Source organism: Cydia fagiglandana, chromosome 13 (genome assembly GCF_963556715.1).
Source record: "Cydia fagiglandana chromosome 13, ilCydFagi1.1, whole genome shotgun sequence".
Lineage (NCBI taxonomy): Eukaryota > Metazoa > Arthropoda > Insecta > Lepidoptera > Tortricidae > Cydia > Cydia fagiglandana.
This window is the reverse complement of record NC_085944.1, coordinates 7,764,918-7,781,929: the sequence shown is the minus strand read 5'-3', so window position 1 is coordinate 7,781,929 and position 17,012 is coordinate 7,764,918. Positions and strand designations below refer to the sequence as shown.

The 17,012-nt window shown below is 37.1% G+C and overlaps 1 protein-coding gene across 2 annotated transcripts in view; it reads right to left on the bottom strand.

Annotated features, from left to right (window-relative positions):
- LOC134670199 (G protein-coupled receptor kinase 1) overlaps window positions 1-17,012 on the bottom strand; it is an 87,840-nt gene that overhangs the window by 23,534 nt on the left and 47,294 nt on the right. For both annotated transcript variants that reach the window (XM_063527905.1, XM_063527906.1), the window contains exons 3-8: window positions 15,754-15,827; window positions 15,501-15,602; window positions 13,030-13,104; window positions 12,889-12,950; window positions 12,029-12,137; window positions 10,560-10,694 (exon numbers count right to left, since the gene is read on the bottom strand). In XM_063527905.1, the coding sequence (XP_063383975.1) occupies window positions 10,560-10,694; window positions 12,029-12,137; window positions 12,889-12,950; window positions 13,030-13,104; window positions 15,501-15,602; window positions 15,754-15,827 (557 nt within the window). The remainder of the gene's footprint in view (window positions 1-10,559; window positions 10,695-12,028; window positions 12,138-12,888; window positions 12,951-13,029; window positions 13,105-15,500; window positions 15,603-15,753; window positions 15,828-17,012) is intronic.

Below are 17,012 nucleotides of genomic sequence, written 5' to 3'. Positions count from 1 at the left end.
GCTTTAGGTCACGAGGAACAAAAGAATGAATATGTACATATATGTATACCCGATTGAGGTTTACAGTCCCCGATCTTGCGGGGTGCGGGGGCGGGAAAGTTGGTTTACCGCCCGTGCAAGTTAAAGCTCCTAATAAATTATACAGCGAATGTTTCTACACATTGTTCAGGTTTTTTAGAATGTAACATTTAAATCGATTTCATTAAATTAATGTATATGCAGAAAAAGCTGTTTAAATGATCTGATAATTAACGCTTTTATTCTTTTAGCAATAAAGTTGTATCCAGAATTGTGATCATTTATAACTTTTATAAGCTAGTGAGCTTGTAAAAGTTGTAGTGAGGTACGTCTGCTGCTGATTACCATGATAAACAAGCCAAATAGCCCTAAGTTTCCTATGCGCGTTATCGAGATAAGTAGTCATCTTATCTCATCGACTACTAATCGAACGAAATGGTTCTATTGAATATATCGAGTGTCATTAAATATACATTATTCTGAAAGATTTTTTTAAGAATTAATCGATGTTTAATGAAAATAGGTGCTATAGTGGCGTTCTAAATATGATTCTTTATTTTATTAATGTCTCTAAAAGTGAAATTCAACAAAAAATCAATAATACCTATACGAACATGAACAAATCAGATCCTTTATGATTTTAGCATTATACATAACATCTTGAGGCCCACAAATACAAAATACAAATACAAATTATTTATTTGCCAGAATACAGTGAATATGTAGATGTTGACTTAAAATTAGAAGTACAGCAATTGTTTTGTTTTTGAAATTGGAACCCTTAGGCCCACTCGCACCATTCCACTAACCCGGGATTAACCGGTTAAACCTGGGGTTTCCATGGTTACGGGGTTTCCATGGTTACCAGTACAATTTGAATTAGGTTAACGGTTTAACCGCTTAATCCCGGGTTAGTGGAATGGTGCAAGTGGGCCTTAGCTTAGTTACACAATAAAATTTCAAAATAGTTTTTGGAATATGTACAAAAAATTGTACGCAGACTAAGGCCCACTTGCACTATCCCACTGACCCGGGGTAAAGCGGTTAAACCGTTAACCCAGTGTCAAATTATACTGGTAACCATGATAACTCCAGATGTAAGGGGTTAACCCCGGTTTAGACGAATGGTGCAAGTGGCGCTTAGGAGGATAAAATATAACATTATCACTGTTCAGTTGTTGTTTCCTGCATGTAAGGGCCCCCCACATCTGGCGTCTTTCGAGCGTCGGCGTCTGTCGGCGTCGGTCCAGCGCTATGGAAAATGACGTCGCTGCGCAGTTGCGTCGACGCTGCGTCGACGTTGCGTCGACGTCGGCCATAGAATTGTAGACGCCGACGCTCGAAAGACGCCAGATGTGGGGGGGCCCTAATATTTTTATCCAAAATCTATTCTATTTTATGACTTGTCTGCAACATGTTGTTGAGGAACAGTGAGCATGCCATAACATAATAAACAGCACACCTATACGATATTTATGAATAGGAAACGAGTGTAAAATAGCACCAAAGGGTGTTTTGTTTACGTTTAGCATAGTAGTGAAATGGAACAAGTTAAGATAATATTTAAAACGGCCGGAATAAAAAATTCAATATTAGCTTAATATGCCTATGGCACATAAAGTCAGTTATAGTTATAGCACAATAACAAAACAAAACTAAAGTGGGTTCGTTCGAAATGAAACTAATTTAATTAACTAGTCCGAGTTAACACCAATAGACGGATTGGTGAACACCAATGGAGATGAGAATGTAACGCCTCATACTTTAATATCAACTGTGTACCTACTAATATTTTGTAAATTATATTGAATAAAGAATAGAGCTAAGTCTCTAAAGGGGCCTACTGATTAACAGTCCGCCGGACGGTATCGGCCTGTCAGTTGTTCGGAACTGTCAAAATTTTGTTCTAACTGACAGGCCGATACCGTCCGGCGGACTGTTAATCAGTGGGCCCCTTAAATATAGAGCGTGTGATATATGTTTAAACGCTTCTTTGTGCATATGCAAGATATTATTTCAGGTAACTACGTGGGCCATATAATACTGAAAGTTTCTGGATTCTAATATATGAGACAACTTATTTTTCCTAAGTTGGCAGTTCCAGGAATTTTCAGTATGCCCGAAGCACCTCTGACGGTGGCAACTATTAGCGTAGGCACCAGTTTCAAAATAAAATGACTATTTCACATTCATGTTTAGTAATAATTACGGCAAGGGGTTTATAAATAGGCATTTGCTCCACTCGATGGTATAATAGGACTCTTAGAAAACTTGAAATTATATGATTCTCAAAATTCCAAAAAGCGCACAAGGAAAGATTTCCAAATAGTTCCGACAACTGGCTAGGCGGTTGAAAACGTAATCTTCACATCTTAATCAGACAGGTAAAAATGGATATGCAATTTGAAATGGTAAAACAAAATGCAGCGGAAGCCGATTGGACTACATCGGCAAATTGAGGGCGAGCCAATTCGTTTCAGTCCAATTGGCCGGATATCGTTTATGTTCCCGATGCCATATCGCGCTATTCCGTGTATCAACTCTTCATAGGCTCAGGCTTTTGGCAAAAAGTTGTAACTTCTATTTTAAACCGGACCTAATTCTTTCTAAAGGAAAACAATGTAAATGTTTTTGATATCATTTGATTTACACACATAGGTACCTACTACCAATCATTGCAAGTATATCTGAGACCAAACCCATCGGATGCGGGCAACAGAATGGGGCGGTCCTAAATATTGCAACAAATAAGATCCTCCTGAGTTAATATAATCACATCCTGTGTTCATAAGCCGCAAACATATAGACTGAGCTTAACCATTTCATACTAAACGATACTATAATCTATTTTCAGCTCACAGTGCGACGCGAGCTATCCTCGATGAATAATCACCTGTTTACCGATAGGGACCGCAGATCAAATCGATACAACACATTATTATCTAATCATATACCTTTACATTGTTTGCATAGACTATGATATTGATAAGTGTTAATTGACATTTCAAGGAGTCCGATAATAATAGCTAGAATTTAATTTACAGACACATAAGTGGATCAATAATAGCGTGCATATTAATGAATCAATGCGTAATTGCTGATTTAATATTTAAACTGAGTAACTCGTTACAAGTTAACTATTCAATACCGCGTTTATTTAACTTAATCCTTAAAATATTTCTACGTACGTTATCTGTATCAAAATTTAGTGTCCGATTGAGGTGTTTGTTTAAAACACAAATCGAAAACGCAATTGCATTCTGACTGCAATTTCGTCATACAAACTTCAATGTACTTTTTACGGTTAGATAAGGTTTACCAAATGTCAGTTAAGTGTTTTGTAGGGCTACCACTTGGGCGCGACACCGCCCGAATGTATGGAGGGTCAAGAGCCTCGAGGCTTTCAGTCAGTCAAACATGTTTTAATTCAAATACCGCTACTGACGGATTGCGTTTTTTAGGATTCCGTACTCAAAGGGTAAAATACGGGACGCTATTACTAAGACTCCGCTGTCCGTCTGTCTGCCCGTCCGTCTGTCTGTCTGTCACCAGGCTGTATCTCATGAACCGTGATAACTAGGCAGATGAAATTATCACAGATGATGTATTTTTGCTGTCGCTATAACAACAAATACTACAGAATATAATCAATATTTAATCGGGGCTCCCATACAATAAACGTGATTATTTTTTGCCGGTTTTTACGTAATGATACGGGACCCTTCGTGCGCGAGTTCGACTCGCACTTGGCCGGTTTTTAGCTATTTATTCGTTGCTCCAATTTTTGTGTGAACAAGTGAGAGCGAGACAGATTTCGAACTGACACCTGCCGTGAAATGAGAAATTAACACCTGTCTTCGGCAGATATTCATAGTATATATATTGTTGATAGTAGATATCACTGGTTAAAATTCAATATATTAGTTAAATATCTAAAATCTTAATAGTTGTTCAGAATACAAACAAGTCTAAACGAGACTAAATTGTCGTATATTTGTGTTCATGAACTTGGACTGACTCAAGTCTTTAAATAGTTCTGAATAGAATGATACGAACCAAGCTAGCTATAAGCGAGATCTAAAATAACAATATTATATGACTTCCATATTATACATTACGCTTTTTTACAAGCTTTTATTTGCTTTCACCTGACCGTTTTCTGTCTGTCTGTCTCTGTAATCAAATCTTGCAAGTTAAATTTGATCCACTTCCCGGTTTCCGATTGAGCTGAAATTTTGCATGCATGAATAAATCGGATGACAATGCAATATTATGGTACCATCGAGCTGATCTGATGATGGAGACAGGAGGTGGCCATAGGAACTCTGTGATGAAACAACGCAACCTAATTGTGTTAGGGGTTTTTAGAATTGTCTCGATGAGTATTAGTTGTCTGTCGTAAGAAAAGTACAGTCAGCGATAAAAGCTTGTACCAAAAATGAAATTTTTGCCCAAAAACTTATTTATGATAAAAAATTAACTTCGTACATTAATTTCACACATGTAGTAAGCTTTTGTATCGGCAAGTTATTTCAGTTCATGGCACTATTACTCCATCGTTTGGTCATCTGATTTATGCTTATGTAATTTAATTTCAAATAAATTAGTACATATTAACGTAATCAGATCGGGATGTTGTAATCCCCTGTCATCTTGTACTCAACCATTTTGACAAGTGGAGACTGTATATTCACAAATATGTGCATCAGTGTTGTCTATGTCAATAGGTATATTATAAATAAATAATAGCAGTCAATCCATCCGTGCCACCATTCGCTAAATTAGAACCAGTGAAGAAAACATACGAGTAGGTTATACGACGTATGGCATACAATTATCGACGAATCGTCGCTCCCGTACTTTAAAACACAAAGTATTGCTGTGCAGTTAAGTACATTCCAAATAAGTAATCATAAGTATAAATACAAAGACCCTTTCCCACTGAGTTTGCGCACTGGCGCCTCTTCCTTAACCTATTTCGCACGAGATACAATTCAGGACTCTGCGTTGTTCCTCAAGGGTGAAATTTCGCTCGTATTGAATCTGGGAGTATATATTTATTACAGGCCATTGGCTCTACGCTTTACGGCTGTTTTCGCACGAAAAAGTCGTTTATGATTTAAGGCAGTGCCCATGTATACAAGAAGGGGAATCCTTATTGAATATTTTTATAGTTATCGTAAATGCAAAACAGCTAAAACAATCGGGGCATGTTATCAGATTGAAAGCGGGGACTTAGTTGTATATCAGGATGATGGACAACGGATAATATATTAATGGGGTGGAGTGTTCATAATAAAAATATAAATAAAAAACATTCCTTTTCTACTTTAAATTTAGCACAACTAGTTCCAAGCTTTTATTGATAATTGTACTTTTGCAGAGTCTCCACGCCGATATGACTGAAACGAGGTAAACCTAATGGTGTTTTATTACGTTACTAAGATAGACAATTTTTCTCATTGCATCTCGTTCGCCAGATAAATCATAATTAGATAAATTAGTAAACAAATAATTCACAATCAACGCAATTAACGTACTACATATTACATACAGTCTATGTTTGCGAAATATTACCAATTTGACGATGACAAAGGCGTACGAGGGTTGCACTGAAAATGTCGGGAATAGAGAATACTGTCGCATCTAGACAGTCAATCTTTATTTTAATGCATACTTAATCTCAAACTGACCACGCATATAAATTTTCTTTTGAAAGTAATCATTCTGTAATGCACACGGCTCATAATCCCAAAGTCCTTTTTGTATGGCGATTTTGGAGCCTTAGTGGTTTTGTATGAAATTCGTGGAGTAGCCAACGGAATTGAAGTTTTTTTTACATATATATATATATATATATAATATTTTTTTACTGTTGTCATATGAATATTTAGGAATGTCGAAATCTGCCGATATGCAACTTTTTTGGCAGTCTTTTTAATTAACAGCACAAATGCGATTTTAATTTTTGACGTCGCTTTGGAATGACATGCTTCTTTAAGATCATCTATGGGATAAAATGAAAGTGACTTTCATATTTAATTTTAACCGCAAACGAGCGTACGATGAACTCTAGTTCATAAAAAAATAACAGAAGCCCATTGTAACTTTTATTTGTTCGCTGAGGGCATATTGAAAACCGTTTAAAAATTTGATCGGAAAAATCACTTTGCCAAAAATTCAAATAATGTTCGACATACAATTTTCAAATTGCCAGTAATTCTTAAATACAAATGACAACCAAATGAAATATACCTTAAAAGTTTTATAAAGAGTTACATTTTTATAAATTATATGCCTCTTTCTATTATGTTATTTCTAAGTGTCCCATTCCCGAATATTTCAGTGCGACCCTCGTACCACGACCCTTTTATTGTTTGTGGTCAGTGTCGAATTGAAAATCAGATATGAGTATCATTGTCGGTATTTCCGCTGATATTATTGTTATGTATCCTTTATTCAATTAGGGTTTTAGGTTAGGATTTTACAATGTGAGTATAAAAGTAAAATATAAAACACTTACAAAACATTACAAAAATTAATAAACACATTATAAAAAACCTAACCTAGGGTGGTAGGGTGCCGCCGGCAGCGGGGCAGGGTCCAAGCTGCCGGTGGTCAGGGCCGCAGAGTGAGGAATCGACGTACTATACGCGCCGTGTCCAAAATTACCGCCTTCTGCATCTGACCCTTGATCCAACCACCCAGCGAGAGTCTCTCTAGGTGTTGGTCGAGACTCTTCGCTATGAGACCGTTCGCTGACACGACTATAGGAACAATGATCGTCGAGTCAACATCCCACATGACGGTTATCTCGTGAGCTAAGTCTTTGTTATGTTATTGTTATGTACTAGCGCACGGGTTAACAAATTATACACCTAAACCTTTCTCAAGAATCACTCTATTGATAGGTGAAAAACGCATGAAAATCCGTTCAGTAGTTTTTGAGTTTATCGCGAACATACTTACATACACACAAGACAGACTTAGGCGGGGGACTTTGTTTAATAAGGTGTAGTGAAGTGTTATGTCGCCACATATCTACAGTTGCGTATGGAAACTGTCAGAGTATTAACAATTTGAAAGATACCGGTAGATGATTTACCATGTGATAGCCATTTGTTGGCACTTATTTTAGTATGCAATCAGAGCAAGTAAAATAAACAAATAATAGTCAGACGGTGGCAAGCCAAAGGCATCTGTTACTCGCTTATGGATATTCGTAACTTGACTTATGACTTATGAGTAAATTTAATAATTAAATGAAATAATATAGCAATTGCTCATCTACTTGCAAACACTTCGCCATCTGTCTACCCTATTGAACCACAGTGCCACGTTGCCGTTTTGTACAACATACACCGGGCCACCATGAAATGATCCCTTACAACCGGATTTATAGCATCCCTAGGGCATGCTCCCGGGAATTCCCGGTTCTCATATTCCCGGGAATTCCCGGGAATTTTATGGTATCAAAAGAACCGGTACTGAAGACCCGGTACCGGTACTTCCCGGTTCTCATCATATGACTATTTATTCCCATTTCAATAGTAGTAATGTATTAGTATTTTGGTTCGGGACATTATATAACATTTAATAATGGTGCTATGAAACGGGGGACCCAAATAACCCGATAAATTAACCTAGTAAAGTAGGCATTCGTGAAGGCAGGCCGTGCCGTCATATAGTGCTGAGTGCATCGACTACGCTACGGCCGTGTGGCTCGGCCCAGGCGGAGCCAATGTGTGCCGGTTAACTTCGTAAAATAGGTTGGAACGCCAATTAAGTGTTTGTTTATAATAAAAAAAAGTCATTTATTAATTCTTATGCAATTATTTATATGAAAATAAGCCATTCATAAAGATTGTACGCTAACAGAAACAATTTCTAAAAGTAATCAAAAGATGCCTTGAGAACCGGGAAGAACCGGGAATCCCGGTTCCGGCCATGCCCAGAACCGGGAAATGAAATTCTTGGTACCGGGACCGGTACTGCATGCCCTAAGCATCCCTTTGTCATTCTATTCCAGCGGTTCTCAAACTTTTTTGGCAACGGAACCCTTTTAAAAGCAAAATATTTTACAGAGCCCAAAATTTAAAAAAAATCGTTCGTCAAATTAACTGTGGACCAGAGACATAGGAGAGCTGGTTATTGATTTGTTTTCGCTTTTTCTCGCGGAGCCCCCACAGAGGCTTTGAGGAGCCCTAGGGGCTCCCACTTTGAGAATGGCTGTTCTATTCTATAATACACAAGGTTTTTAATTTAATTCTACTGTTGATCTCAGCAGGAATAACCGGAATAAAAGTTTAAAACGAGACAAAATAAAACACTTGTCTCTCAAGATTGCTTAATAATCACGACTGTTAAGTGGGTGGTGGCATTTCAACCCTCTAATTACCGTCGCTTAAGTGGGCATTGCCACCGATAACCAGTACGGCTTTGTTCTCTGAATATGTAGTTGTTATGGGTCTTGAAGTTAGACTTATAAAAGTTGTGGTTATCTTAAGGCGATGTGTTTGGTACGACAGCTCAGGTGATCCGACTAATTGGGCTTGATTTACCCGGCGGTGTTTCACGAATTTGTTTCTAATTGTTGCCACTGATTGTTACAGTGAAGCTTTTTACTGGAAAAAGATCTCTTTCATTCATAAAGTAATCGATAGAGGATTTTACAATTAATACCTACTGTATTATTCGTTGGCGATATTGCTGTTATAGAAAAATATGAATTACAGGTACTAGGGGGCGGAAGGGAAAAAAACGACGACTTATAAAAGCTACATGAGTGCCAAGTTTCGTGGTTTCTACCGGACAGAATGTATTTAAAGGTAAGAATATTAACTAACAATAAGCTAGCGATAAGTAACAAGGTAAACGTTTACTAGTTAAAATTATAACATTATTGAATCAAACAGTAATCTAACAAGGATATCACGTTTGGAATATGCTAATAAATAAATAACACGCATTCCGACTACAGTTGCCTCCAGAAACTCGCGAACTAAATTGACAGGTCAATGTGCACAAATGATACCACAGTTTGGCCAGTGTTGTTCATATCGATATTTTCAAAAAAGTTTGAATTAGAGAATGTCGGTATTTCCAAAATTGTGCAATTTTATAGTACCTAATAGAGACAAGGATATTGAATAAACATATTGTAATTAAATAAATATTTTATTATATTTATTTTGTTTTATTTGTTAGGAAAACTTACAGCTAGAGTAACAATTAAGTTGTAGGTGATAACATAGAAAAAGTGATTTTGGCTCAAAATACAAAAAAAGCCGGCCCAGACAGGGAAATATTTCGTATAATGTGATTAATTTCTCATTTAATTCGAGTGGTGTGGATGCAAAAATTAAATCGCCTCGGTATCCCTATGGCTTCGATTGTGAAGACCAGTCCCTAAACTGGACGTTTAAGTTGACAATTAGGTCAAGATTTATAGATGGTCAAGCAAATCTTGTCAGTAGACAAAGGCGCGAAATTCAAATTTACTTTGAGACGATATCCCTTCGCGCCTTCATTTTTCAAATTTGCCGCCTTTTTGTACTGACAAGATCTGCTTGACCAAGTATAAATAATTATGGATCAATCTCATCTACCGGCCACATGTATAAAATTAAATCACCAATTTTAGATTTATGGCGACAACCGAGCTCTTGAAATAAAGAACGGCAAGTTGTTGCACACTAACATGACACTGAAATTTGTCAGTTTCTCATCCGCACCTCCTGATTTGATTGGTAACGACACAATCTTACAATCGAATTAACCACTTTTCTCGTCACATTCAAATTAATCGAAATCGTTTGTGACCCCTTTATAATTATGACATGGGTAGTAAGTGCAATATTATACTTATCGATATCATTTTATCGACATATACCCGTGACTATTTTTTCTTTGCTATTCCTGGTATCATTTTATTTGTCAAACTCATGTCAATTTAGTTCGCGAGTTTATGGAGGCGACCTTAGTGACAATTTATGAAGAACTCATGGATTAGCGACTCTTATGTAACGAAGGGAATAATTTTAAAAAGGCATAAATACTTATTAATAACCTTGCTGCTTTACAGTAGGTAGTAGATTGTATGACAATGGACCAAAAAACCCGAAAGGGGGAAAACTGATAGGGAAGGAGAATTGTTTTCACTCCTTCTACGAAGCGCAAATACTTTAATTGAAAATGTAAAGTAATAAAGTCTCTCACCGAGGGTTCAGTACTTTTTAGTAGGTATTTGTTGTTATAGCGGCAACATAAATACATCATCTGTGAAAATTTCAACTGTCTAGCTATCGCGTTTCATGAGATACAGCCTAGTGATAGACAGACGGACCCGTTTTTACCCTTTGGGTGGGTTTGAAAGAGGGAAAACTGTTGGGAAGAAGAATTGTTTTCACTCCTTCTACGAAGCGCAAATACTTTCATCGAAAATCTAAAGTAAAAAATATACCATCGCGTGATAAACCATGGACCTGTTTGTCAGCAAGAAAATTTGCCAAAGCGCCGTAAAAAAGATAATCTAGACTCACCCCCGTACTGACTAGAGAAAGCATAATCCGCTCGTTGAGGGCCAGCGTCTCCCCCTGCTTCATTTTGATGCGTTTCTTATCGAGACACTTCATGGCATACATTTTGCCCGTGTCAGCTTTCCGGCAGCCGTAAACCTGGAACAAGATTCGTATTACGATATGCGGGAAACTTGGATAATGCTTGGTGCATTTGAAAAAGTTTGAAAGGACAATGGCCAAATATGTCGTAAACAACCTTTATTACCATAGAAATAAGGATGTGTCTGAGACTCCAGTCCCGATATTTAGGTTATTTTAACCGTCGCATTTCTTGTTGACTACGATTGCGCGAAACTTGGAGTGGATAACGGTTGATGCACTTGAAAAACATTTGCAAGTTGGACGTGCAAGTAACTGGCTTTATTCTTAAGAGTTGCATGAAAATATGTTTTCTTGAATATATGAAACCCTCAAACGTTGAGGACGAACGAAACCGACTCTTATAAGGGACCAGCCATATCATAAATTGTATGACAAAAACGCAACATTTATAAAGTATGAAAAATATGTCGCCTTTAGGTAGCTTGCTTTGCGTGCCCTGCGCTACGGGCACGCAACAGAAGCGAAATATAAGTTAAAATGTGCCTAATAAAAATCCAAACATTAGGTAAAACTGATGAGTTATGTATCTGGTGCGTTTCGGAATTCGGACACTTCCCTCGTGTATATGCTGCGAAGTTCAGGCGTGATTAGAACCTAAAAGCTGAATAGAAGCATTTTACCGTCCAAGGCTCTTGTATTCCTCATTGGTATCCTAGCTGAGGCGAGCCGGACGCGAAATTAGCGTTTTTGACTCGCTAGTGTTCGGAATACCATCCCTGTACGGACTATACGGAATGTTTAAGTAATGTAGTATGCTCATTGCTAAAAAGGTCGAATTAAGTAGCTACATTACGTACATTCCGTTGGTCACCTTATTAATTATTACAAAGCGTGACCCATTTGCACCACACCATGTTTTCTATAGGTATACTTTGTCTTTTTCGGTTAAAAATGTACTGTTTTGTCAGAGTCTGTAAAGGACTGTCGCTTTAAAGATTTAGCTACATAGATAAATACTTAGGTATCGTTAGAAATCATCCACACATACATAATGACAACTGACAAACTGTAAATTTTTCTTTATAAATGTTAAATTTACAAAGGATGCGTTCAAATCTGGCGATTGCTTCAGTTTACGAAAGGCTCCAAAACTGGTCCTGTTATTTTTTTTCCTACCTACATAGGACATAATAAGTGCAGCACGCAAGCAGAACGCGAGGGATCCGCGAATGCGCTAGCTAGAGCAGCGGCCTACTGACAAACGACAATGTCTGATACGTCAATTTCGTTATTTACAATGTGCTGGCCTCTGGCTGCTAAAACATTGCCTAGCGCTGAGCTAGAGCATTCGCCAGATGTGGACGTACCTAGGGCATTTATGTACTCACCTCTCCGAAACCCCCCCGACCGATGATACGATGTACGCTAAAGTCATTCATTGTAAGCTGAATGTTTAATTCTAAGTTTTTCCATTGGCAAAACCTTGTGTATTTGTCACTGAAATAAATTAGCCATATTAGTTACAATTTGCATGTGGGATAATGGTGGTGGGTAAGTTTGGTACAAACTTCCCTTTGGTCAATGGAACTGGAAATAAGTACTTGACAAATAAAGAAGTTTATATTCGGACATAAAGTGTCAGATCCATGGAACTTCTGGGAAGATCTTAATTATGATGGTGAACAATAGAGAACATTGACCATTAAGGCCACAGCACACCGGCTGCGTGTGGTAGACGTGCCCGAGCGCTAAAATGTTTGAGCCGCGCACGCATACGCCAATTACGTCACGCAAGCGCTGTGCCGTCTCTCAAAAGGATCTATATATTACAAAGTGCACGTGCACGTCTACGCACACGCATTCGTGTGCAAAGGCCTTAAGGCTGCATCCGACTGCGGCGCACTCTATAATGCGCGCGTTATAAAATGCCTGAGTCGATGAGACATTTTCCTGTAGATAGGGTAAGGTAAACGAAGGATGGCATTTTTTTCTCATAAATTGGGAAATGCATACTCGTCGTTGAAACAATGACTATCCATAATTTAATGCTCAGGTGGCTCGTATGCATATAGCGTACGCCGCAGTGTGAACATACCTTTAAAACTAAGTACAATCGCCTGCGCTCGCGGTAAGTATCGCCCTAATGGTGTAACATCTCGAGCGCAGGCGATTGTACCTGCCTACTACAAAATAATAAAGTGCAAAACATTTTATAGTCCAGTATTACTATTGTTATATAAATAATTACCTTTCTAAGAAACTTTTAAATGGCTCCCCTCGTAAATGTTGAAAGATTTCTTCAATATATGGCTAAAACGTTAACACAATATAATTAATACATTTATTCTTCGATATAAAAAAGAATAATACTACAATATTTTTAATATACCTCAAATAGATTCGGTGGTACTTCGTGCTTCATTAAATATTTTTGTACATGCGCTACACATTCTTTTGAATAATCCTGTAACAATGATATAAGTAGGTATCAGTATATTGATAGCGGCGCACAATAGCTAAAAGACAATTAGATAAATCGATATCCATGAATACGTAACTTTCTACTGTTATGGTACAGCTGTGTACAGTGAATCTATGGTGGGCAAAATATTTGTTACAATTACCGGCTAACTTATACCAGTTATACCTATGTTATTATCGTTCTTTGACAGCTATGTTGTTTTTATAAACATAACTTATATAACTGATGGCCTTCCGCGAATTTACCTGCCTCTCTAGTCTCATACTCATTTATTACAAGCTTTTATTTAGTTTCACCTGACCGTTGTCTGTAATCAAATCTTGCAAGTTAAATTTGATCCACTTCCCGGTTTCCGATTGAGCTAAAATTTTGCATGCATGTATAAATCAGATGACAATGCAATATTATGGTATCGAGCTGGTCTGATGATGGAGACAGGAGGTGGCCGTAGGAACTCTGTGATGAAACAACTCAACCTAATTGTGTTAGGGGTTTTTAGAATTGTCTCGATGAGTATTAGTTGTCTGTCGTAAGAAAAGTACAGTCAGCGATAAAAGCTACTACCAAAAATGAAATTTTTGTCAATAACTTATTTATAATATAATTACATATTAACGTCAAAATTGAAATCAAATGAATATATCGCTCGTATGTGCAATTTCGAATTTAGATATTCGCGGTAGACCTCTGTTTTTATTATTAATATGATCTTTGTATAGGTACTTATGACAATCTAGATCTAGGTAATCGTATTTACAGAATTTTAGATGTTTCGAAAATACGTTGTAGCGTACAAAATATCAGTTACTTTGTTTACTTAAGACTTGTTAAAGAAGTTACATTTTAAAAGTAATATTTTGCGGGCGAAGTTGGCACTACAAGAGGCGGTGAATTTGTCATGATTACGTGCAATTGAAGGTTCGAGACTGGGCAGAATGCCAACAGTCCACTGACAAGGCAAACAACCGTTACAGTGAATTATAGCACCACAAGTATATTGTGAACTATTTTTTGGAACCTAAACACCATAAATCCAAAGTGCGGGCAATATGTTGATCAAGATCATTAGCCTAAATTGTATTATCATTGTTTATTATTTATTTTACATTCACTATTATGCAGCCCACGCTTAATAGTAATACTAAAAGTTTCTGGTTTCTGATAAATGAGACGATTTATTTTTTCTAAGTGGCCACTCCAGGAATTTTCAGTATGCCCTAAGTATTTCAGAGGCCTGCTAAGCGGATTCTCTTTTCGTAGCCGTTTTTCGCTATATATATATATATACGGTTTTTCCCTTGCTATCGGCTACGCCCGTAGCGCGTAGCTCGCACTGGCACTGAATGTGTTTTCTTCATCTTTCAATAGCTATAATTATATTATTTATCTATGTAGGCCCGATAAAACATCTGTGTTCGTCAACAAGTCAGGTCATTCTCGTAACATTACTCATATTACAATGCTCAATATGCTCATACCAAGTGAATTGGAAATTTCATCAATGGGTATTAATAATCGTATACATGGGGTGTCTGACCATGGGGCTTTAAATCCAGGGCTTGATTTTACTCGCTAAACTGAGTTACTTTTACTATGGAACCAACCCTAAAATCGGGGAAATTTTTTTGGCGTTTTGGCTGATCAGCCAAAATGTATGAAAAAGTAAATTTTTTTTTCGAGATTTCGGGGTTGGTGCCATAATAAAAGTAGCTCAGTTTAGCGAGTAGAATCGAGCCCTGGATTTAAAGCCCCATGGTCAGACACAGCCTGTATAATGTGTTTTATTGTGAAAGTATGAACCAAACATATTCTAACTAGTAGGTATTGATCTGTTTTGTTAATTAAATTCACCGTTTGAAACATGGTACCCGAATGGTTAGTAGAGCTGGAGCCAAGCCACGATAGCAGCTAGCCTGCGATCATCTCATGTTGTCTGGGGATTATGTTCGTTATTGCAGAGGATTTGCAACCCCGCTCCGTTGCAGGGTTACCGTGCAATTAGTCGACGTTCACTTTTGCTATGTTTTAGGCAAAGTTAGATGTTTCTAATATTACTTATATACATACCTCGTTTTCACGCAAAATATTAGGCACAATGGTTGTCGATTTGCGGAAAATGCCCAGTATAACTAACTACTACTACTTATATGACGATATTACTTATTATTTAATGTGTGTTTAGAACGGCACTTAACATTTAAACTTGTAATATTTAGCCTGGCGAAGAGAAGTTTTTGGCTCATCTTGATTCACTTATACGGCCACTCTATTATAGGGAAAATGTACGAATATATGTATAGAGTCGGCGAGTAATGTAATTTCATTTGAACGTTTGCTAGCCACACTAACAGACACATTTGCAGATCAAGGATACTTACATGTGAGTGTGCTAATAATTCCTTCATTATAAAATTGTCATATATATCTCTCGCGATTCGCCGCCTTTCTTCTGGGCACTCTTGTTTTTCATATAATTTAATCTGCCAACAAATTAAACTATAAATAAAATAAACTTTATACTCGTACACTTTCCATTGGGGTTGTGGAGCTGTGAAATTAAGAGTCCATAATATTAGGCTATAGAACAGTAATCATAGACAAAGTGTAACTTTTGAGTAACTTCAAAATTACCTCTTCATAAAACTTTAAATGTGGCACTGGTTCTTCTGACGTCTGTTCACAGAATTCCTTAAATAATAAATAACCTGAAACAAAAGAGATAAACACCTGTTAAGTATATTTATAAATATTGTGAAATAATTAATTAGATTGGTTGAATTTATTTACAAGTGCTTGTTTACACTGATAATTGGCGGTTGAATGTTAAGTTACGGTTCGTTTACGTCACTATATTATCGATATCATGCGTGTAGTTAGACAGGTCACGTTGAAAATTACAAATTATACACTACTGTGCCAAGTTGTAATGTAGTATTTTCCGTAGAAGTTGCATAATGACACCTTTTTGCGTCTATCCTATTAACAAACTATTGTCCCTAATTTGAATGAAGTAAATATATTTTCGATAACATAGTCTAAAACCTAGTAGGATAAGGCAGGGCTAAAAGGTCCGCGAGTAGAGAGTTCCATTTAGCCTCATCGCGATATAACGACATTTATTTTAAGCTCCCTATTTCCTTTTACAAATCTGATATCATTTAAAACATATTAAAGATGCATACTGCATTTTTTTCAAGATTTCATTTATCTTAGTAACTTTTACTGTAAATTCACTTTAAACAAGATTAGTCCGTCGATTTGCATTTCATAATTTAAAGTCCAGATAGGTCGGACTGAATTATTTTTTCAGCCGCTTTTGCAGCGGACATTTAATTTCAGAAAACAGACCAGCCAGATAGTAGTGGTAATGCTTGCCTTATCGAGTAACAACGATGTTATGTAGGTACCTATAAAGTTTATCGAGATATCCTCAATGTAGGGTTCCGTAGCTGATACTAGGATTTCAATAGGTATAAAGGGTATAAACGATTTTTCGTCTAATAAATCGTGACGTATATATCTGGCACCCCACACTATCAGTTAGATGTGCAAAAAAAACCTTCTTTATACTTTAATACGACGGAGTACCCGAGTTTTTTTTTTACTACTATGTCGATATGAGTATAACTAATTTATAACTGCTACTGCTAAGGGCCTCTCAGCTGAGCCGTTGACAGACGGTCATGGCGAATCTTTAAGGGTACCTAACCTAACATTTTGCAACGGATCCCTAAAAAGGAGATAAAAAGCGTGCAATCTAAGTGCCCGTTTACACATTGATTAATGTTAAGTGCGATTTCATACATTTACCACTTGTGTTTAGTAGCAAATGTATGAACTCGCACATAACACTAATCAATGTAAAAACAGGCCATAACGTAAGTGGTAAA